The sequence below is a fragment of the Brassica napus genome, chromosome C4, assembly GCF_020379485.1.
Source record: "Brassica napus cultivar Da-Ae chromosome C4, Da-Ae, whole genome shotgun sequence".
In the NCBI taxonomy this organism is placed as follows: Eukaryota; Viridiplantae; Streptophyta; class Magnoliopsida; order Brassicales; family Brassicaceae; genus Brassica; species Brassica napus.
Genome location: NC_063447.1, coordinates 26718200 through 26741431, shown reverse-complemented (window position 1 = coordinate 26741431; position 23232 = coordinate 26718200). Strand labels below are relative to the sequence as shown.

The window sequence follows — 23232 nt, the reverse complement described above, 5'->3', positions numbered from 1 at the left end:
CTGAATGCCATTCAAAAGAGAACGAAGACAATGATGAGAACATGAGAACTTATGACGAGCAAGGTTAATGATGTATAAGGGAGAAGATGATGTTTTATTTGTACTTGAACTGTGCTTTTGTATGAAAGATTAGGAAAGATGTTTTTTTTGTAACACGGTCAGGATAGGATGTAGTATTTTGTACCTATCCTCCTACCAAACTATCATTTCTTAGGAAATTAGTTTGGTAGTGCAGTAACCTTTCTAGAATAATCTAATCTAATGGTGGACACACTTGTTGTCTTTTTAAGTTGTAATTTCACAATTAAAATATAAACTTCATAACACAGATAAGTTCAAAACACATAAAAATTAAAATATAAACTTCATAACAGATAAGAAGATAGATGGCAAGAAGGTCGGCGACGAGTTAAGTCTTATGGACGACTAACATGAAGGTCGTCGAGGAGTTAAGTCTTCTAGACGACTAACAAGAAGGTCGACGAGGAGTTAAGTCTTCTGGACGACTAACAAGAAGGTCGTTCACGTCAGTTCTTACATTGTGGACGTGTATGGTCAGTTTCTTTGCAGACCGAGCACCTATAAATCATGTGTTGCTTCTAGTGTGTGCGTCCTCTCATCTTAGATAGCTCCAACCAAGATTGCCATCTTGATTTCTTCTGTCTCCCCGGACCATGCTTTACTTCCGGAGGAAAGCATGTGTGTGCCTCAACTTATTGTCCAACACAAGGATATATATTCTCTGAGTATCCTGCAAACAAAGTATCATTTGAGTAGACTGGACATACAAGTGTGGAGATATGCAAACCAGCATATGATCCAGCTGCTATAGCATGAGAGCAACGTATTTTCTTGACTGCATAGACACAATCACACTTTTGATGTTCCAAATCAACAACACACTCTTTTTTGCCACCATTCACAAAGAATCTCCATCCATCAATTAGTTGGATAGACATCGTATCCGCTATCTCTGATCGAACAGCAAGCAAGTATTCACCCCCCCCCCGACTATGTTGAGTTGTGAGACTCAAAGCTTCTTCTCTCCTTTTCCAAACCCGCCTTGATAGCTTGTCCCTTATGAACTCCAACATGAACTGAATCGGAAATCCTCTAGCTCGCTTCAGTGCGGAATTAATAGATTCAGCGATGTTGCTCGTTTTTATGTTGTACCGGTCTCCCTGACAATGAACCCTTGACCATAGGGTCACGTCAGCATCTCCAAATACGTTGCAAGTTTCGGGTTCGCACTCTTTATCTCATCCATGTACGGGTCAAAACCGTAAAGTGTATGAGCATAAGCAGCAGCACATTTCACCAAGTACAAGATATGCTTCCCTTTATACTTTTGGACAATGTTCTGTTGAAGGTGATAATAACATATTCCTCGGGTAGCCAAAGGAAACACCTTATCACACGCCTCTTAATGGACGCGTGCCGGTCGGAGACTATCACCAGAGTATACTCATCAGATACACAACTCGCCAATTTTGTGAAAAGCCATTCCCAAGATTCATCATTTTCACCATCTACAATCCCAAAAGCCAATGGAAATATCTGAAAATTACCATCTTGCGCGGCTGCAACTAACATAACACCTTCATACTTCCCACTTAGGTGAGTCCGATCCACCACAATGATCCTTCTCTGATACTGAAAACCTCGGATAGAAGCTCCAAAGGAGAGAAATAGATACTTAAATCTATTCAGAGAATCAAGTTCTATACCAGTGACTGAACCCAGATTCAATGCTTTGATTTGCTCCAAATATGAATGCAGTTGCTCAAACCCATCTTCCGCTGATCCTCTCACCAATTCTTGCGCATATAACAATGCTCTGTATGAAGTGGTGTAATCAAGTGTCATGCCAAAAAATTTCTTTATTGCATCTTTGATATGATGCGGATTCAACCCATCAATGATTCCAACACGATCTATGAAAAGCCTACCAATATACTTCGGAGTACAATGTTTCCGCTGAGCAATTTTGTCTGCTACCGAACATGTATGCGTTTCCACATACTTGGTTACCCAAAACGTGTTTGTCCCATGTTTCACACTCGCTCTAATCTTCCATCCACAACCATTAACACGACATGTTGCCACAAGGAGAGTATTCGTTGACTTGTATATTCTGAAGGAGAATTTACGCCTCACCGCTGTCAACCGCATCTCTGAAATCAGTGCATTCGTACTAGCAAAACTCTGGTTGACATAGATCTTGCTAGCATTCCATCTTCCTCCTTCACCACCATATGTCCCTTTGAAATCATCCTCATCTCTAACTTTTCCATACTCATTGTAATCCTCAGCATCATCAACCGCTTCAGCAACATCAGCATCCTCCTCCCCATCATGATTTTCATCTTCAGCCATATCATCATCATCTTCATCCCCTTCATCAGCTTCATCCCCTTCATCATCTTCAGCCACATCATCATCTTCATCCCCTTCCTTTGGAACAGTTCTCATCTTGCTAAGGCTTGATACACAAAGACGTACTTCATGCGTTTTAGTTATCTCGAGCAAGTTTGGAACTTGTCTATCACTTGTAACATGAATAGGATGGGTGTCTGGAGCCATCTGTTGCATCATTGCTTCTGGTAATAAGTAGGCTAACTCCACAGACTCGGTGTTCATGTCCAAGTTATAATCTTCCTGAGCCATTGCATCAAGTTCAGCATGTGTCGAACTTTCACTCAAAAAGAACAGTCTCGCTCCTTTGAACTTATCAACCAAAAAATTCCAACAACCATCTTTCAACAACTATTCTCCATACACTGCATGTAACTGACGATCCATCAGCAAAAATTCAAAATATAACACATTAGCAAACATAGAACATGTATGAGTTAAAAGAACATTAGCTAGAAACTTTAATTAACATAAATGTTGGTAACCTCGTAAATATCACCAATTAAGTTATAAATTTCATTCAGTAGCCCAAATATTGACTAATAAACATGAATTAACAAGAAAATGTTAAAAAGTCTTTATAGTTTTAGAGAAATTGCAAGTTTATTAAACATTGACAGAGATGACATCTACAGAGGTCTTTTGGTAGACTTTTGTAGAAGTCGTCCATTTAGGTCATTTTTGCAATTAAAATTTTAGAAACAACGACTTCCAGAGAAGTCGTCTCTACAGCAGACTTCTTTGGAAATCTTTCTTTGTAAATATTGGCATACTTTTGTTTTAAAAAAATCTCGAAAAAACCAGAGACGACTTCCATGTAAGTCGTCTAGGATAAACATGTTAGTTTTGCATTTGACCGGATTGTGTCAGAAATTTGACTTTTCCTGGACAACTTACTCATAAGTCGTCCGGTTGAAAACCAAAAAATATCATTATTTTATTATAACTAGACGACTTCCATGTAAGTCGTTTCAGGTTAGATTTGCAATTGGAAAATAAAACTTATATTCTAGACGACTTACTTGAAAGTCGTCCGATCGACGACTTATACAGAAGTCGTCCAAGATAAGCAAGGTTTGACCAGAATCTCGGGATAAAATCTTAGACGACTTTCGTGTAAGTCGTCTAGAATAAATTAAATATTTAAGTTTTATTTTCCAATTACAAAACTAACCTAAAACGACTTACTTAGATGTCGTCTAGTTATAATAAAATATTGATTTTTTGGTTTTCTACTGGACGACTTACTTGTAAGTCAAATTTCTGACACATTCAGGTCAAATGCAAAACTAACCTGTTTATCCTAGACGACTTACATGGAAGTCGTCTCTTGGTTCTTCGAGATTTTTTGTAAACAAACATAAATGGACGACTTCAGTATAAGTCATCTAAGAAAAACACATTTAAAAGTCAATTGCAAAACTAACCTCTGCATTGACTAGAAGACTTCCATGTAAGTCGTCTACAACCAGAAGACTTACCCGGAAGTTTTCTAGGCGAACATGTCTGGATAAAATCTTGATTTCATACCTTAAATTAGTGAGATAACTTCCTTAGCACACAGAAGTCTTCTCCAAGCACACATAAGCTCAAACGAAAGTAATACACCGAGAATCGTAACCTTCAATGGCTCTATGAACCATAAAAATGTTAGATTCAAAATCTTGGGGTTTTTTGGATGAATATGGAGAGAAAGTAAAGAGATGTTGTTTTTAATTCATAAGAATTGAGAATGAAAGAGTGTAAATCGATTTTTAGGTGCATTAAAAGCTTCAAATTAGTTGTTCATGGTGGTTGGTGTATTGATGGCAATGGCAATATTGTGAATCCTTGAGTAAGATGAGGGTGATAAAGTAAAATATGCATTTTCGAAAAAGAAAAAAAGTTATGGCATTTTCGTGAATAATCTGAACTTTGGGGGTGAAAGAGGCAAGTCAAAGTTCCCAAAAAAACATGAGTTAGTTTTGTGTTTGACTTCAAGTTATGAGTCATATTTGCAAAAAGCCCAACATAATTTCTGGTTTTATTTGTAATGCATAATCAATGCATGATAATAATTATATTTAAAATTAAACTATATCATTATTAATGTAGTTACAAAGATTTTGTATTATTAGCTTTAGTGAATATATTGAACTTACCAACATAATTTATGGTTTTATTTCTAAATTTAAAATTTATATATGAAAGTTAAATTAAATTGGATCTACATAATAGAGAACAAATATTTTGAGATACTGTTAAGAACAACAAAAAAAAATTTAAAAGAGAAACTATAATATATTGTACTTACAAACTAATTTTGTAGTAAATATTTTTATTTGAAACAGAAAGGATATTTCTCTCTACCAAAATCTTTTAAAAATCTTTATAAAATGCATTTTGAAAATTAATTAATTTAAATGGTTATTATCACTAAAATATAATTAAAATATTTATATGATTTTAATTTTCGTTCATCAATCAAAAATAAATTTAATTTGAAATTCTAATTATATTTTATGATAATTAAAATTTAAGTTAATTAATTTTCGAAAATAAATTTTATCCTGATTCTGAAAAGATTTTTTTAGAATTTTCTTAAAAAATATTTATTTGTATTTTAAATAAAAGATAAAGATAAAGATATTAAAAGATATGATGATTAAAAAAAAATCACACATGAACAAAGTCATTACTTATGTTTTAATATATAAGATAAGGATATCTAGTGGACAACAAGTAGTATCTTTAAAAACAAATAATGAGTAACATGACAAGTAGCAAAGCAAATATGAAAAAAAATGATTGATACTCGACCCGGAATTACAAGTAATAAATTTTGTTAACTTGGTATTTAACTTGATAACTTTAAATACTTGATTTTTTAAGACGGGTACAATGCAAGTAATGAATATAAGCCAAGTACCAAGTAATCATGTCCAGCCCTACTCAAAAGTATGTTCACTGTCAATGATAGACTACCGTGATTCTTGCAAATCTTCAAAGATTCACAAATCTTCGAAGAGACACTATGAAACTTACTACTATATTTGCTCATGCTTACACTGCTTTAAAGCTTTGCAGATGATTTCCATAAAGGTTGGGTAGATCTAGACTCATTGCTGGAAAGATTAAACCTTGATTGCTTGTTACAGAATACTCTTTAAAAAAACTGCATCTATGACCTTTACTAATAAATCTTTTAGAGATAGAGATAATATGCTCATGTAATTAATTTGACCAGTATTAAAAAATAAAATTCTAAGTTGCATTTTCCAAAATTCTAAATCTGAACCTCATGGTGTAAGAAACATAAATGAACAACCATGATATTGGGTCAACATAAACCATCCACTTCACCGCCCCCACTTTTACAAAACAAAAAAACATGACCCCCCACCCCCCACCCCCCCCCCCCCAAACAAAATAATAATAATCAATGCCACGTAAATTCAAGGATTAATACGAAAAGGCTAATTTTAATTTATTCAAGGAAAAAATAAAAGCAAAGAAAAAGGTTTAATTTTCTTGACAAAAAACAAAAAAAAGTTATTTTCTCTCTATTTTGGTCAGAACTATATTAAAGAAACTTCCTTATAAGCAAGATTCACACCTTACCAAATAGGAAAGTGGTAGTGATAATGATTTTAACGCACACAGCCTCTAATATAAAATGTTCACGTTGGTATTGTGTATCGTCCAAGAACATGACTCTCATTACCCTCGAAAATATATAAATGCATCTTAAACAAATGGAGAATGAGAATCTTAATAAAGATCTAATGGATACCAATCCAAGAAAACTAAGAGCCTATTGTTTCATATGGCTCATAGTATGTATACTTGTATTAATTGTTTGTGTAATATTATCTAGAGCAGAAGAAAAAGACGGAAACGATGATGATCATGTACCAAGGATCTACTCTGTTCTGGTTGAAGGTGAACCATTGGCCTTTCATGCGGCAACTAACATCAACAGGTTAAGATCAATTTGTGAATCTATTAGGTTTAATTCATCTATAAGTACCTATTTTCCCATCTTCCATGTTCTTTAGTATTCATATTTACAAACTAAAGTATTCATGTTTGATCACATTTGATGACGGAAACCAGCAAAGCTATGGCATATGAAGCAAAGAAGATAGAAGAGATTCATGAAGAAATACTTGGAAGCACACTTGAAAAAGGAAGTTATACAAAACTTTATAGCTTCAAACATATCATCAATGCTCTCGCTGTCCGTACTACTCCTTCTCAGGTCCTCCTCTTACCCACAAAAATGAAAGAAATAAATTTACTTTTGCCGGTTTGGTTTAGTGCAGACCGGTTTAGTGGAATTCCGGAGTCAAACAATGATGTTATATACTATGAACGTATTACAAATATAAATGGAAAACAAAACGTCATTAATATCTAATAATTTGAACCTACGTTTGATTTTTTTTGTTTTTTGTACAACTCTTTTGCAGAAAATCTTTTCAACTAAATCAGTAACGCAAATCTTGTAATATTTGGCTAATTTGGTTTGCTAAACCGCAAACACTAATCATGCAGGCCCAGAAACTGAAGAAGGCAAAAGGAGTGAAGGCAGTGGAAGAAGACAAAGGAGTGAAACTAATGACAACTTACACTCCCGATTTCTTGGAACTTCCTCGACAAGTCTGGCCTAAGATATCCAACCAAGGTGACAGACTTGCCGGAGAAGACATCGTAATCGGTTTCGTGGATACAGGAATTAGCCCTACTCACCCTAGCTTCGCCGCACTCGATCTCACCAACCCTTACTCAACGAATCTCTCGCGTTTAAATTTCTCCGGCGACTGTGAGACCGGTCCTCTCTTCCCCGCTGGTTCTTGTAATGGAAAAATCATCTCTGCAAGATTCTTTTCCGCTGGAGCTCGAGCTTCCGTCGCTTTCAACGGCTCCTTGGATATACTCTCTCCGTTCGATGCGTCCGGCCATGGAAGGTATAACCATGATTCTATTATTGTTATTCTCCTAATATTGTATTGTCCTTACCCTTTGGTCGACTATAAATATATGATTCTGTTTTTTCTTAACTATATGCAATATGTGATTATCAATATACATTAGTATTGTTTATAAAAAAAAAACAATATGTATACATTAGTATTGCCGACAAAAAAAAATACACATAATACATGTGATGAATAAATTATGTATAAGAGATTAACTTGGACGGTTTGGTTTTAGTCACGTGGCCTCCATCGCGGCCGGAAATTCAGGAGTTCCGGTGATCGTCGACGGATTCTCCTACGGCCGAGCCAGCGGAATGGCTCCAAGAGCACGGTACGTCATAAAACCATTATAAATACTGTTAGTTTTTATGAATTGACTAAATAATACTTCTTTTTGAAATTATTTACAAATGATATTATTATTCCGAGGGACAGAATAGCCGTTTACAAGGCAGTTTACCCATCAATTGGAACTCTTGTTGATGTAATTGCTGCCATCGACCAAGTAAAAGATACACAATACTGTTTCTTTTTTACTCAAAAGCATTAAACAAATTTCTTTACTTTCGAACTTAATTTGTCGCAGGCAATAATAGATGGTGTAGATGTGCTGACACTGTCCGTAGGACCGGACAAACCACCTGTAGATAAGCCTACAGTACTCGGGATTTTCGACCTGGCGATGCTATTGGCTAGAAAAGCAGGAGTCATTGTGGTGCAGGCAGCAGGGAATCATGGTCCCTTTCCGTCTTCCGTACTGTCTTATAGTCCGTGGGTCGTCGGTGTCGCTGCAGGAAGTACGGACCGGTCTTATCCGGCCTCTCTCATCCTAGACGGTGGCCAGACCGTTCAGGGCGTCGGACTTTCAGGTATATATCTAGCTAACTTCTTCAAATAAAAATTACTTGCATTCCATATAAAATCGAAGGAAAAAAACTTCATTCAAAAAAAATATTTGGCAAAGGTAAATACTTTTTTGATTAAATGCTTAGGTTGGATGGGTAATTAAGTTGCAACACTAGTAAACACTTAACAACAAATTAGTTTTTATCAAAACTATTGACACCACACGTTCATTTATTTACTTTTGAGATTATCTGTTTGAATATATATATATATATTATTTTAATATATTTTTAGTTGATAAGAAATACATTATGGTATTAATTGATATATTTGATAGTAAAGTGCCATTTTTTGCAAGATTTCTAAAACATTACTGTGATAAGTCATTTTCAACATTTAAGTCCTAATTATAATATAACCATATTTTTATTGAATTTCTAATCCATATGTTTTTACATACTCGTAACATTTTGGATCTATGTTTAAACTAGTTCTAATATTTTATGATGGAACAAAAAGGATAATTCCTTTTTTCTTCATTTTGAAATTAAAGGCCCAACTCTTGGAGCTCCTTTCCTTCGACACAGGCTAGTCTTAGCCAGAGACGCAGTTAGAACCAACGGCTCCGTTCCACGAACCATAACCGGAGACGTGGAAGAATGTCAGCGATCAGATAACTTTGATCCGGCGAAGGTTCTTGGAAGTATTGTGATTTGTACATTTTCGGAGGGCTTCTTCAATCAAATCTCGACAATTCGGGCCATCACCCAAACCGCCACGACCCTTGGTTTCATGGGTTTCATACTCATGGCCAACCCTAATTTCGGTGACTATGTTGCAGAACCTACGATATTTTCCTCACCTGGTATTCTAATCCCTAAAGTATTAGATTCCCAGGTAACTTTTATTGCTGATTCCATCAAATAATTGAAGAAATGACAATGTTTCGTTATATATTTGGATCAAAGCGCTACCAGGGGAAAATAACTCTGCGTAACATATCTATGAAAAATTGTAGACATAAATAGTTTAAAAACTCGACCAATTAATCGGATTAAACAGAAGTTTAGGTAACTGGCTTGTCAGAGTATATAGTTTAGCAAATATATATAGCATCAATTTGTGATCTTTGTGTGGATGACAATTAACGGGTTCAAAATTGTTTGTAGAAATAAAATTCAGTGATCACATAGGGACCATTTGGCATGAAAATATTTCAATGAAGTTTCACTACAAATATTAAGATTTTATTCATGTTAGCTTATTATGAGGTACTACGAAGAGAAAACTTACAGAGACAGAGGAGGGGTAGTAACACAATTCGGGGCACGAGCCAGGATCAACGAAGGCCGAAACTCGGTGTTCGCTGGAGAAGCACCGGTTGTGAGCAGATTCTCGTCGAGGGGCCCGGCTTTTATAGATGCAAATCAGAATCCTTTAGACGTCCTTAAGCCAGATATTCTTGCACCTGGTCACCAAATATGGGGAGCCTGGAGCCTTACTAGTGCCTTCGATCCTAATTTCACAGGTTTTTACTTTTACACCCTTCATGTTGGTGTTGGTATCCTATAAAATTTACTAATTAATTTTTTCGTGAGCAGGACGGAGGTTTGCAATATTGTCCGGAACGAGCATGGCGGCTCCTCATATAGCGGGGATATCTGCACTTATAAAGCAGCTTAATCCTTCTTGGACCCCGGCCATGATTGCCTCAGCCATTTCCACCACAGCCACAGGATACGACAGTTCAGGGGAAGTTATGTCAGCGGAGTCTTATGGAATCAGTGAACTGTTTCCATCTAATCATTTTGATAATGGCGCTGGCCATGTTAATCCCGCTAGAGCCATAGATCCAGGGCTGGTTTTACCCACAGGTAAATATTTTTATTTATCATGTGGGAGAGAATTGATAGTTAAAACTTTGGGGGTAGTTTTCATAATTATGTTCGGCATATTCGAACAGGTTTTGAAGACTACATCAGTTTCTTGTGTTCACTGCCAAGCATTAACCCGGACACAGTTCGATCCGCAACCGGAGCCTGGTGCACCACCAAGTTTAGCCACCCAGCGAATCTTAACCATCCATCAGTGACTATATCTGCTCTTAAAGGGCCACTTGTAGTGAGAAGAAGTTTCCAAAACGTCTCCAACAAAACCGAGAGATATCTTGGCTCAGTTTTACCTCCCAATGGTACAATCGTACGGTTAAACCCATCTTGGTTTACGATACGGGCACAGAGAATCCAAGATGTTGACATTGAGTTCAATGTTACAGAAGTCCTAAACCAGTTTACGTTTGGTGAAATTGTTCTTACCGGAAGCTTAAATCATATTGTAAGAATACCATTGACGGTCAAGACCACCCCGTTTTGAAAACATTGCTCTTGCTTTATTTATTAGTCCCTTACAAAAAAAAAAATATTATTATCTCCTATATATTAAAATAAAATCATTGTCATATCTAATGTGTTCACGTTATGTTTGCCACGTGGCAATTTCATATCGATTTAAGAATACTCACGTGTCACATGTAGAGAGCTTCTCAGCCAAACTCTACATAAATACGTTACATTATATATTATTTTACGTTTTTTTAAATATAAACCTCACGTGCACGTTCTTTGAACAAAATGTCTTTTAATGTTAATTACGGTATTCTTTATATATTTTTCAACCACCTTTATATATTTTTACATACACATACATGTAAGAATGGGCACGAATCGGATATTCGGGGTTTTGGAGGTATTTGTGATCCAATTTGTTTGGTCCGAATAAGTAATTATCCGATTTGATTTGATTCGTAGCCATCCGAATATGCAATGTCCCGGAAAAATTAGATTTTTAACCAGTTTGATCCGTAAAAATAAATAAAGTAAATTAAAATAAATAAAAAACTAAAATAATATATAAAAAATTTTACTTTTTTGAATACCAATACCTAATCTAATTAATTTAGTAAATAAAAATATTGTAAAACTTATATAGAATATATTATTCATATAACTTATATCCAATATCCGTTTTTAAGAATATTAGTATTTGTGATTTGCTTTGTTTTTACGGATATTGCATATTAGTATTTGTTTTTCTTTGTAGAGTTACAGATATCCAGACTTTTTGTTCGAATCGAAAAGGATAATGAATCAAATCAAAATTTACGGATATTTTGCCCAGCGTTACATACATGTGCACATTTACGTGAACACCTATATAACTAAATATTCACTACAATTGAGGATTCTAATTCTCTTAGAAGCTGAAATATTCTTTTTGTAATGTTTTCATTCACCACCAAATTATAATGAAATGATTTATCTTAATAATTTTCTTTTCTTTTTCTTTAATTATTATCTAGATTTGATTTGATTTTTCATGCATTTAGAAATTATAATATGAAACCGTTGGTTTGACATCAGGGCTGTCTAAAATTCATATAACATGAAACCAAACAAATAATAATAGTTTTTGGTTATCATTAAAAAATCTAAAAATCTCAAGCATTGTAACCGAATAAACAGAATAAATAATGATTTAGAATGGTAGTTATATTTTAATAAATTAAAAATGAAAAAATAACCTAAAACCGAACCGGTATCCTAATTAAACAGACCTAATATCTTCTTATCTTAAAAAATAAATTAATTAATAATTTCATTCCGCGCAAGGCGCGAGTTGTTACCTAGTCAATACTATTAAAAGAGAAGGAATCTTAACAAATCTACTTACAAAAGGTTGTTGGACCTATTTGTTAGAAACTTAACATGTCTTCTTTTATATAGTATCAATAATATTAACAGAGAATAAAACATTCATTAGTAGCAGAATATTCTTTTGGTTTTGGAGATTTAACTACATTTAAGCTAACAATAAAATCGACCAAATTAATTATACTCTGCCCCCACAATAATAGGTCAGTTTACCAAATACAAGAGCGGTTATTTTAATATTTATTCATTTCGAATTTTGAATCAAATCACATAGAATAAATATTTATTCTAAATGTACACTAAGTAAACATACTAAAAATGCACTAAGATTTTTATACTAATTAACAACTTATCTATGTTTTTTCTACAATTCAAAATCATTCAGAACTAAAAGAAATAAAAGGGTATAGATTAAAAAACAAAATAACATCTAATTATTAAAAAAAAAACTATGTATCAATATTCAAAATAAATCATTCAAATATTATGCATATATTCAATATAACTATTTTTTTCTAATATAAACTATAATACTATACCCTAAACCATATATCATATACATAGTTGAATATCATCAATTTTAATTTTCATCCATCATAAAAAAAAATCTTTGAATATTTCGTATAACCAAATTAAAATTTTACCTAAAAATTAACATAATAAATAATTAACGAAAAAAATATTATAAAATTAACTTTTAAACCTAAAAATGAAAACATAAACTTATACTAAGTTATTTATAACAAAAATAAACTAATACTGTTATATCAATAAATTTTGTTTTTTCTTTTAACATTTTTTCGAATGATATAATAAAATTTTAATCAAAAGCTAAGAGATCACAAATTTATTCGATTTTAGTTTTCTAAATATATGAAAAATTTGATCATGTTTTTTTGAGTTTATATGAGATCAATCGGTATCGTATTACGGGTTAATAGCAGATTTTTGGATTGTAATTAGGTTTATCAGATTTTTTATAAATGCGAACTGGATTATATTATGGGTCGTCGAGTCTACCGATGCGACCATGAGTCAGGGTTGGATATAAAAATGCTGCTTCAAACTTAAACATTATGATAAAAAAACTTAAAATGATTTATTTAATAAAAATTAAATTCAAGAAAATTTTATCAAAAAGATCAACAAAAAAATACCCGCGCTTTTGAAACGCGGGTCAAAATCTAGTGTATATTATTTCACAAACATTTCTTTACTTCTATTTAACATACATTTATTTTGTTCTTTTTCAACGAAATGGATTTGATACACTACAAGTTTGAAGTTCAATGTTATAAAACAAATATATATATTATTTATGCTGAGGTAAACAAAATTCATAGTTCACAAATCACAAATGAAAAGATCGATAGCCACAAAAGGGTGAAAAATAATTCCACTTATCTGCTCAATAGAACATTACAACTTTTTTTTTTTTGTTAAATAGAACATTACAACTTTGCAAGTACATAACTAAATTAATAAAGTGCAGACGTACCCTGTTACATTCCTTAGCTCTCATAATTCTTATAATAACATATCGCATGCATAGCTATGTTACAGAAACGGAAATATAATTTCTACACGCGTATGAAATCTTCAAGGTCAAAGATGTTGTAACAAAGCTAAGAATTAGATGATGATCCGAAAAGCATAGCTTATTCTACACATAAGGACATTTTTTTTGTCTTTCCTTTACATCGAGAGTCACTTCCCACACGTGAAGATACTTTCTAGTGGGGCCTAAGCGTGTTTTTGACAAATTATTCTTATGGAAAATGACGAGTTGTAGACGATGAATTGTGGATGACAAGTTGCGACGAATTGTGGATAACGAGTAACTTGTGGACATATGAATCAAAGAAATGCAAAGAATATGTATGATGGTTTACTTCTACTATTACAAATTTGAAATCTTATAGAAATTTGACAAGTACGCAAAATATGTAGATAAAAATAAAAAAATGAAATATATGGGTTAGTGAAAATGTGGACAAAGAAATGCGGGTCACTGAAAACGTGGACCTAGAAATGTGGATGGTATAAATATGGATACGAGTTCATGTGGACACTATTTTTCTATAATGTGAATAAAATTTCGTGGATGATTTTTCATCTTGCTAATCACCAATGTTCTTCAACTTAAAATATAATAATTTATGTATAAGAGATGTGAGATCACATCGTCTTGATGAGTTTGAACAGTGAACGACGAAGCTTGAAATCCTAAGCTCGACACAGTGAAGAAGAAGAACCGCGGCGGATTGGAGTGGTGAGCACGAGTTTCAGAGGACCGCCATCGTCACCACCACAATCGATTTATGGTTTCAACTCTCTAACGGTTTATCTTTCGTTCTGATGTACACCGATCTGCTGGAGACTTCTCCAATGACCACATCCAATCCAACACAACTAGCTCTTGATCTCCGATAAGACAGCTGTGATCGAGCTCCAATGGATAAGACAACTCTGATCGAGCTGTCTTATCGAAGATAGAGAGCTAGTTGTGTTTGATTGGATGTGGTCACGGAGAAAGTATCCACCAGATCGGTGTACAGCGGTTCGAAATATGAGATCTTTAGTGAGTTAGAACCGGAACTCGATTGTGGTGGTGATGTCGGCGGTGGGTGACAGTGGGAAATAACGGTGGAAACATGGTTTTGTGGGTTTCTCCTTTCTGAAGACTATAGCGAAGAATAAGCTTTTAAACGTATCAACCAACAACCTCCAACCTCCGTTTTAAGATGTTCATGTCCACATCTAATCTATAATTCTATTATCCACGTTTTGGTGTCCACGTCCACATTTAATTTTGTTTACACATTAATATCTATACTATATTAAAAGGGATATATGAGCTCCATTGAGCCTATCCACGTCAGCCAATTAAATCAACCAATCATATCATTTTAATGATCCACGTCATCATCCACACAACGCCAGCAAGTCATCTTCTCCATTTTTGTATATCGTGCACGACTTTTACACTCCTATTTACGACTTATTTCCTCCCTCCTCCTTTAATTAATCATCTGTCTCTGTGATCACTCACGCTTCAGCTTCTCCTCTATTCTATATACAAGCTGTATTTTTTCTTTTTGGTTCTGCGACACTGGTCCGTGGTCTCAACTTCACCCGCCTTCGTCTCCATGGATGGATCGAAGGAAACATCAACAAGCTATGTGATCAACTCAAGAAATCTTCTCCGATAAAAGTTGAATCTGGAAATTCCAACACGAAGAAGAGAAGATCTGATTACGATTCCCCCATGCGGCTCCTGTTGCCGTCAAAAGGTACACGATCTGAACGATGATATTGACGGAGGAAGACCTGATCGGGGGTGTTCAGGTATAAAGGATCTAAATTTCTGATTGAAAATGCTATAAAAAGGCTAGCTTTCTTCCTTTGAACATCATCTTCTCAACTGTGAAAACACCAAAGTTAATTCATTTTCTGTGAGATGTCAAAAAAAAAAAAATTTCATTTTCTGTGATTTGAAGGCTTGGTTATATATGTCTGTATCAAGACTCGGTTGATAAAACCAGGACCTTTGGAGAAGCGAATTCGAGGTTTAGATTTATGAGAGTGGCTTGGGATGTGACCAAGCGTCAGTAACAGATTCAGTTGCATTAAGACTAACAAGAAAGTGAAAAGCTAATGGCTTGGTCTCAACGAGTTTTCAGATTTGAGCCACGAAGGAGAGGTTACGGAGTGTTCCGATCATCATTAAGAAGAGATTATTGAGTTTGGGGCTCAAGACTGATGTAGAAAGAGCAAGAGTTCGCTTATAAGGACTTTGATGTGAGGCTTTGCCTAAATCTGTTGAGTGGAGAACGAAAGGAGCCGTGCACTATGTCATGAACCAAGGCTCTTGCGGTAAGCAAAAATCTTGGACTCTGATGTGTTATAGCTTTAATTTTTTATTTAGATTTTTTTTTTGAATTGTTATGCAGGAAGTTATTGGGCGTTTTTGGACAGTTGCTGCAGTGGAAGGTGTAAACAAGATTGTGACCGCAAACTTGACAGCATTGTCTGAACCATAACTCATAGATTGTAGTCTGTGACACAACTTACAACAATGGCTGCAACAGTGGTTTCATGGATTATGCTTTTGAGTACGTGGTGAATAACGTATTCGCAAGGAAGAGGATTATCCTTACTCTATGGAAGAAGGAACTTTCTAAATGCAAAAGGTTTTTGTGTAACTGCAAAAAAGGAATAAATTGGTCGTACTAATTCTCTTTGTTTTTAAACCAGATGAATCTGAAATGGTAACTATCAGCGGGCACCAAGATGCACGTAGAAATGATGAGAAAAATCTCTTGAAGGCATTGGCTCATCAATCTCTCAGTGTCGCTATTGATGCTTCTGCTAGAGACTTCCAGCGGTGTAAGTACATTATTAAATCCATGGAAAATGAATAATCTTCTTGATGTTTGAATTATTGTGTTTTGGTATGTGAAAAATGTCTTTGATGGGCAGTGTGGGGTCGATTTGGACCATGGTGTTACTGCAGTTGGGTATGGATCAAGCAAGGGTTCAGATTATATCATTGTGAAAAATTCTTGGGGACCAACATGGAGGGTGGGGAGAAAGGTTACATCAGGATGAACACTGGGAAACCAGGGGTGTCTGTGGAATCAATAAGATGCTTCCTTCCCCACCAAACCGAAGTGGTGATATCATTTTATCCTATATGCATTTGATCATTATCTTAATATCTTCATAACAACATGAATTTTGTCATGAAATTGTTATGTTAATGAATAGAAATGTTGTAAGTATGAGCAATAACAAAAAAAAAGATGATTGAAAAAACAGAGCATTATTATACTGAATAAAAACAGAGAACTAGATTGAACAGTTTCATAGGTAGAAAGTACATTAAGATAATAGAAGACAATACATTACACAGTTTCTTAGATTAGAAGTAATTGTAGGAAAAAAAAATATCAAAGACTAGAATATCAAAAAACAGACAGAAATACAGAAGTGACTTAGTTTGTCTACTAAACTTGAACTGAACATGAGTCTTTGTATCTCGATCATCATTGTGTCTGAAGCAAAGTGCTTGCCCAGGATTGCCTCTCAAAAAACAATTCAATTTATGAAAGAAATATATAACTAAGAGAGGAAACAGTGCCGTGCGAGGCTATCTAGAGGCCTAAGGCAATTTTAAAATATGGGGCCTTTCATATAACAAGTAAATATGTAATTAATATAGTTTTGATAGGATATAAATCATGAAAACAAAACCATAACATACTATATCAACAAAAGAGAAGAGGAAAAAGTACCAGTGTATAAACGAAGAGGGTGGTGGCATGGAGAAAAAAACGAGGTAGTGTAATGTATCAAAAGTTCTTTGAAAGGCGATACAATGATTAGAAATATATCTAATTCAAATTAAGATTTTTGATTTATAGTGTTTTTAGAAAACTTCCAGAAAAAATGTTATTTTAACCCATAAAACTTGACCTGATTCGTTTTTGATTTGCCATTCAGCTTTTTCTTATTGGTTTCCTTTTTCTTTCTATAAAAGATTATATTCCAAAATATATATACAATCAAAGATTCGAACACAGGTCACTAACTATGAGGGTTGAGAAACCTCAAGTCTAAATCACTACGAGAGGCTAAACTTTCAGAAATTTGGAGCCCCAAAAATTCTATATATACTAGATGTTTTGTCCGCACTTGCGGGCATAATCGTTTTACACATATATATATTAGTTTATATTTTATTAATTCAAAAATCAGCATGATAACTTATTATTTTTGTTTTAAAAAAATCAAACATCAAATTATATATATATAAATATATAACGTAAATTGAACTAAAATATATATGTTTATTATTATGCTGAAATTGTAAAAGAAAACATTCACATATTAAAAATATTTAAGTAAATATATTTATACAAATTTAGTTGATTAATGTTTAATTATAAATTTTTTATTTGTTATTTTCTAAATTTTATAATTGAAAATAAATTTTAAGATAACAACACAATATATAAGAATTAGCTTATTTAAGAAAATTAATATTATTAGTAAAAATTCGTTTGTAGTTATATAATTAATTACATATAAAATTCATTAAAGGTGACAATGACTTTAACTGCTTAATTATTATAAATAGTTTTATATCTTATTTTAAATTTTATAACTGAAAAATATGTTTTAAGATAACAACACAATGTAAAAATTATCTTTTTGAAAAGAAAATTAATATTATAAATAAAAATTCGTTTTTGATTATATAAAATATGTTTTAAGATAACAACACAATGTAAAATTTATCTTTTTGAAAAAAAAATTAATATTATAAATAAAAATTCGTTTTTGATTATATAGTTAATTATATACAAATTCATTAAGGGTAGTATAGCTATTAACCGCTTTAACTTTTAATGTGAGAGCTCCGTTGCAAAAATTTACTTCGCAAATAATAGTACAGATTCAAGAGTCTAAGGTAAATACCTTTTTGAATACACATCAAACACGGTTCTGAGAAAAAAATAACTTCATTTACTTAGTCCAATAGTCTGTAATTTTTTAAAAAGTTTGTTCTTTATTGATATAGTTAAACTAAGCAAACCACTAAATAGAAAGTAAATACTAACTTTTTAAAATTTTATTAGTTAGAAAATAATATAATTTCTAAAATGAATAGTAAAATAAATAGTTTTTTTTTGTCACTGAGTAAAATAAATAGTTAAAATTGTTGTAAAAAGTTATAAAAGTCAATGCTACTTTAAGTTAAAAATAAATTAATATTTTTAAAAATTGTATTATTAATTTATTTACTCGCCCGCCCGTAGGGCGGGTTTACCCTAGTATATATGAAAATAGATCTTAAAAGATAGAGAATTTTTTATATAATTTATTATGATAGTTATTTTTGTTTAATATATTTTAGAATTTGAGATAAAAGTAAATGAAAACATAAGGTGTGATAAGAAAAAAAATAAAGTGAAATAAAAGGAAGAGAGAGATTTGTGTGATGCAAAGAAATCGAAATGTTTTATTTTCTTTATTTTAGGGTCATAAGAGTTATTTCTACAAGAGAAAGTGTGTCCCAAGTGATAAGTGTCTTGTAGTGTAATTGATATGTGAGAAAGTGTCTCTAGAGTTAAAAGTCTCTTATTCTTATTGATTAGCCGGCTCTTAAATAACCTTTTAACATAAAACAAACTGCCTCCTACTTTCTCGGAGGACTTTAACAACTTGAAAAAAATTCTTTATTAGCTAAATGGCACTACTCCTATACAATAGGAACTTATTGCAACAACTACGACTGGCTCTATGACCACCACGTCTCCCATAATAAACCAACAAATGGATATTTTCTATACGCATACTTAACTAGACGAAGAAGTCATTCATGGCTATTAATATGGTATTCCAGGTGGATGCTGCAGACCGGAAGGTCTTGAAAACAAGGTAGCTCCGGGAGGTGGAGTTCCTGGAGGAGGCGGTGGAGAAGGAGGGCGAGGCTCAGGATGGGGTGGTCTTGGTGGTGGTGAGTGGTAGATAGGTGGAGGAAGAGGCTCATGAGGCGCTGGCCTTGGTGTCCGTGGGGACTAGGCACGTGAAGGAGGGCGAGGACCAGGATGACTAGGAGGAGACATTTTGATTTCGAGCTTTGTTATTGCAACATATATGTTGTGTACTTAGAGGTTGATTGTTTGTGTTTTTTAAAACAGTTTATGGTTTTTGATTTTCTAAAAACTATTTTTTTACCAATCAAGTTTCTTGGAAAATAGATTCCCTAAATTTGAGGGAAACCAGATTTTGAAAATAACTACTACTTCTTAACAAAAACCAAAATCTATGTTTCCTTGGTTTCTCTTCTATGTACATGAGTTTTTTTTCTTTTTTTTTTGTTAAAATATTCTTATATTAATGGTAATCTCTATAAAAATTAAACTGATTAGTTTATCTAAATCATTATAGTTGAACAAAAATAATTTATAGTAATTGTTCTAAATCATTTTAGTTGAATAAAAATAATTTATCTGACATCTAAAATATAATAGGAAAATGCATTTATTTTTATTAAACTTTGGAGCTTTCTTTAGATACATTATTTAACAATATTTTAACTAATATTTTACTATAGACCGTAATCGTAGAAAATTTATTAATTTTTTTATAAATACTATATATTTATTTCACTATATATCAACTTTATATTTTAAAACGTTACCTATTAATAATTTAATTTAGAACAAAAATAATAACTTAAAGATAGTCAAAATCCAAAAATTAAAAACTAAGTAAAATAAATATATAAGAACAAAGTTTTCATTACTTGTAAATTAAAGAATTTCAAAAAATCTTTCAAAAGGTAAAGAGGAAATTTTATTTATACACTTTATTTGATACCACTATTCAACTTTACCACCAACCAAAGGGCATTTTCATAAATACAAGAATTCATTAATGTGTAAAAGACTAAATTACTCTAACCTAATCTTCTTCTCCATCGCGTTTTTTCTTTCTCTCTGTCGAGACCCATCGCCCCTCTCCGGTCTCTTTCCGTCGATATCCATCTCTCTCCGTCGAGATCCGTCGTCCCTCTCTGTTGAGATCAGTCGTCCTTCTCCATCGAGTTCATCGTCAAAACCTTTGGCATCAGATCATCTTTGATCACTTCACAGGTTTGAGGAGATTGTAGAATCTGGGTTTTTACCATTCATATCTATTTCGGTTTATGGATTACGATTTGTTGCAACATTGAGATTCAGAATATTCATCAATCTGAAGAGGGTAAATGGTTGATTAGAGATGAGTATTCAATGTGATTTTGTGTTTTGAAATTTTATGAATTGTGTTTACGAGTTTATTAAAGACTCTGCATATTGAGACTTTAGTACTGAAATCATTTATAAGGATTTATTAGATAATTTATAAGGGTTTGTAAAATTCAATTGTTATTTTAGAGTCGAAGCTTAGTCTAAGTACTAGTCAAGAGAGAGAGATGACATAGTGATAGTGGTTGCTAGAGAATTGTATTGTCAAGATTCTCTTGCTATAATAGTGAACCGGTAATTTTCATTCTCTTTACAAAAAGCAAAGCTTTTGGATATTGTCTTAATCTGCCTCTCTTTACGGGTGGTTCCAAAAAAGTCATATTTGTCTGTACATTTCATGGCAGTTTATATCAATTGAGAAGAGACTACTGACTCATAAGGATTCGCATTGCAACGTAATGCCAAAAGTTTGATCTTTTGTAATGAAACTTGATAGATTCTTTGTTACCAAGTGTACTTTAGATATGAGCTCTGTTATTGTGCAGTCTTCAGAAGATTTGAAGAAGGAGATTGCTTCACTTGAGTTTGAGAGTCTGCGTATAGAATAGTATCTTCTCTCTCTTTACATGACATCTTTTGATGAACAAGTTACTTCATTCTTTCCACACACTGAAACAAGCTTAGTCTCACAATCAGACCTTACTGGTGTGCTCAGCTACCATTATCAAGCATCTCCTGTGTCTGAATGTTCCTCTTCATGTCCTTTGAGTTTCCAAGCCAGCTTAAAAGCCTTTTCTACAAAAGTAAGTAAAGCACATTGGTCTTCAGCATTTATCATATTTGTTTAACTGATTTGATGTTTGCAGGAGAATACAAGATATGTTTATGGTCATCACACTACCCTTGGAGATCTTCTAGGCTCATCTCACATCGTAGATGACATGGAAAACCCGAGTAGGTTCTCTGAAGAAATCTTGAGATGCATATCTTCAATGTATGTCACACTCTCAGGCAAAGCAAGAACCAGTTCTTATCTTCAGGCTTCACCTTCATCCAAAACCAGATTTGATAGCTGGAACCCATGCCTTGGGGATAGCAAAGAAGCAAACGCTCCACGTGGTGTTGTAATAGAGTCCCTGAAACTTCACCTGGATGATAGTTGTTTCAATATTTATGAACTCTTATAAATAATTTATAAGTCTTTATAATTTTTATAGCTAATTTATAAATCTTTATAAAATAAGTTATAAACTCTTAGAAATTGGTTTATAAATCATTTAATTGTTTCTTTTAAATTTAAATTACCCAAAATCTCCGGCATATGTGCAGATCCAAGCTATTTTTTACTTGCAATCAAACTCGTTTACAATTAGTTACACAATACATATACAACAGAAAAGAGAGAGAGGAAGATTGGCAGAAACATTACAGTTGTTTATAAATCATTTATAATTGTTTATTAATCATGAGTGGGTAGATAAAATCATAAGCTTTAAGATATTCTTATAACTAACTTATTAACATTTATAATTAATTTATAACCTCTTATATAAATATTTCTAAATTCTTATCATTTTCACGTAAAAATATTTATAAATTTTTTTATAAATGATTTTGTAAGTTAGAAATTTTTTTTATAAAACCTTAAAAACTCTTTTTTCTTACTAAAAACCTACCGGAGTGAAAGTTATAACGATTCTCATTTTATAAACCCTTATGAATCATTTTATAAGGTTTTTTATACATTAACTTAGAAACCTTAATAAATTAGTTTATAAACCTTAATAAATTAGTCTATAAACCTGTATATATAAGTTTACAAACCTTATAAATAATTTTATAAACCTTTATAAATTAGTTTTAACTGTTTCTTAATTAGTTTATAATCATTGTATAAGTCATTTATTGACTTTTATAAACCAGTTTTAAAATTCTTATAGATCAAAAGCCAATTTTAAAAAATTATAAATCAACTTATAAACCTTTGTTAAGTTAGATGATCTTCCAACCTAAAACCAATTGGTGATAAATGGATTGATCTATCTATATTATATATGGCTTAGATCTCTTACAAACTACATATGTGAGACACTTTGTGTCTTATGACCTTTAAATTAATTGGAGGTGTATAGAAAAATGGGTGTGCAAGCTGGGAAATTTTAATATTTTATAAATTAACAAATAAATCCTAATAAATTAGTTTATAAATTTTTATAAGTCATTTTAAAAACTCTCATAATCAACTTATAGACCCTTATAAATCATTTTATGTTTTAATAAATATTTATAAACTCTTATAAATAACATTTATAAACTCTTATAAATAACATTTATAAACTCTTATAAATAACATTTATAAACTCTTATAAATAACATTTATAAACTCTTATAAATCAAAAGTAAATTTATAAACATTGATAAATCAACTTATAAATATTTATAAATAAATTTATAAGCTTTTATAAGGGTTTATAAGAGTTTTTTTTGTTTTTCTCGATGGGTTTATGACGAGTTTATAGGAGTTCATAAATCATATATGAA

At 32.6% G+C, this 23232-nt stretch overlaps 1 protein-coding gene and 2 long non-coding RNA genes across 7 annotated transcripts; all 3 read left to right on the top strand.

Moving 5' to 3' along the window:
- Positions 1-6109: 6109 nt before the first annotated feature.
- LOC106393126 (subtilisin-like protease SBT2.4) lies at positions 6110-10682 on the top strand. Its single transcript, XM_048753778.1, has 10 exons — positions 6110-6376; positions 6511-6655; positions 6952-7364; positions 7612-7707; positions 7812-7881; positions 7963-8245; positions 8776-9119; positions 9483-9750; positions 9824-10096; positions 10186-10682. Exons 1-10 carry the CDS (start codon positions 6135-6137, stop codon positions 10593-10595), a joined length of 2544 nt encoding a protein of 847 aa, XP_048609735.1. The 5' UTR covers positions 6110-6134; the 3' UTR covers positions 10596-10682.
- Positions 10683-14855: 4173 nt separating this feature from the next.
- Positions 14856-16716, top strand: LOC106440276. Of its 4 annotated transcripts, none has more exons than XR_007322114.1 (4): positions 14856-15280; positions 15433-15808; positions 15886-16321; positions 16415-16716. It is a non-coding gene; the product is annotated as an uncharacterized LOC106440276 (long non-coding RNA). The 4 variants fall into 4 exon arrangements; XR_001287651.3 differs by having other exon boundaries at positions 14864-15280; positions 15478-15808; XR_007322113.1 differs by having other exon boundaries at positions 14875-15280; positions 15616-15808.
- Positions 16717-18786: 2070 nt separating this feature from the next.
- Positions 18787-21986, top strand: LOC125585181. 2 transcript variants are annotated; one of them, XR_007322112.1, is made up of 3 exons: positions 18843-20598; positions 21096-21494; positions 21558-21986. It is a non-coding gene; the product is annotated as an uncharacterized LOC125585181 (long non-coding RNA). The 2 variants fall into 2 exon arrangements; XR_007322111.1 differs by having other exon boundaries at positions 18787-21494.
- The last annotated feature ends 1246 nt before the right edge of the window (positions 21987-23232 follow it).

Coding starts and splice junctions, on each gene's coding strand:
- LOC106393126 (XM_048753778.1), top strand. CDS start 6,135: ATGCATCTTAAACAAATGGAGAATGAGAATCTTAATAAAGATCTAATG. Junction 6,656..6,951: donor TCCGTACTACTCCTTCTCAG/GTCCTCCTCTTA, acceptor CTAATCATGCAG/GCCCAGAAACTGAAGAAGGC. Junction 7,882..7,962: donor TAATTGCTGCCATCGACCAA/GTAAAAGATACA, acceptor AATTTGTCGCAG/GCAATAATAGATGGTGTAGA.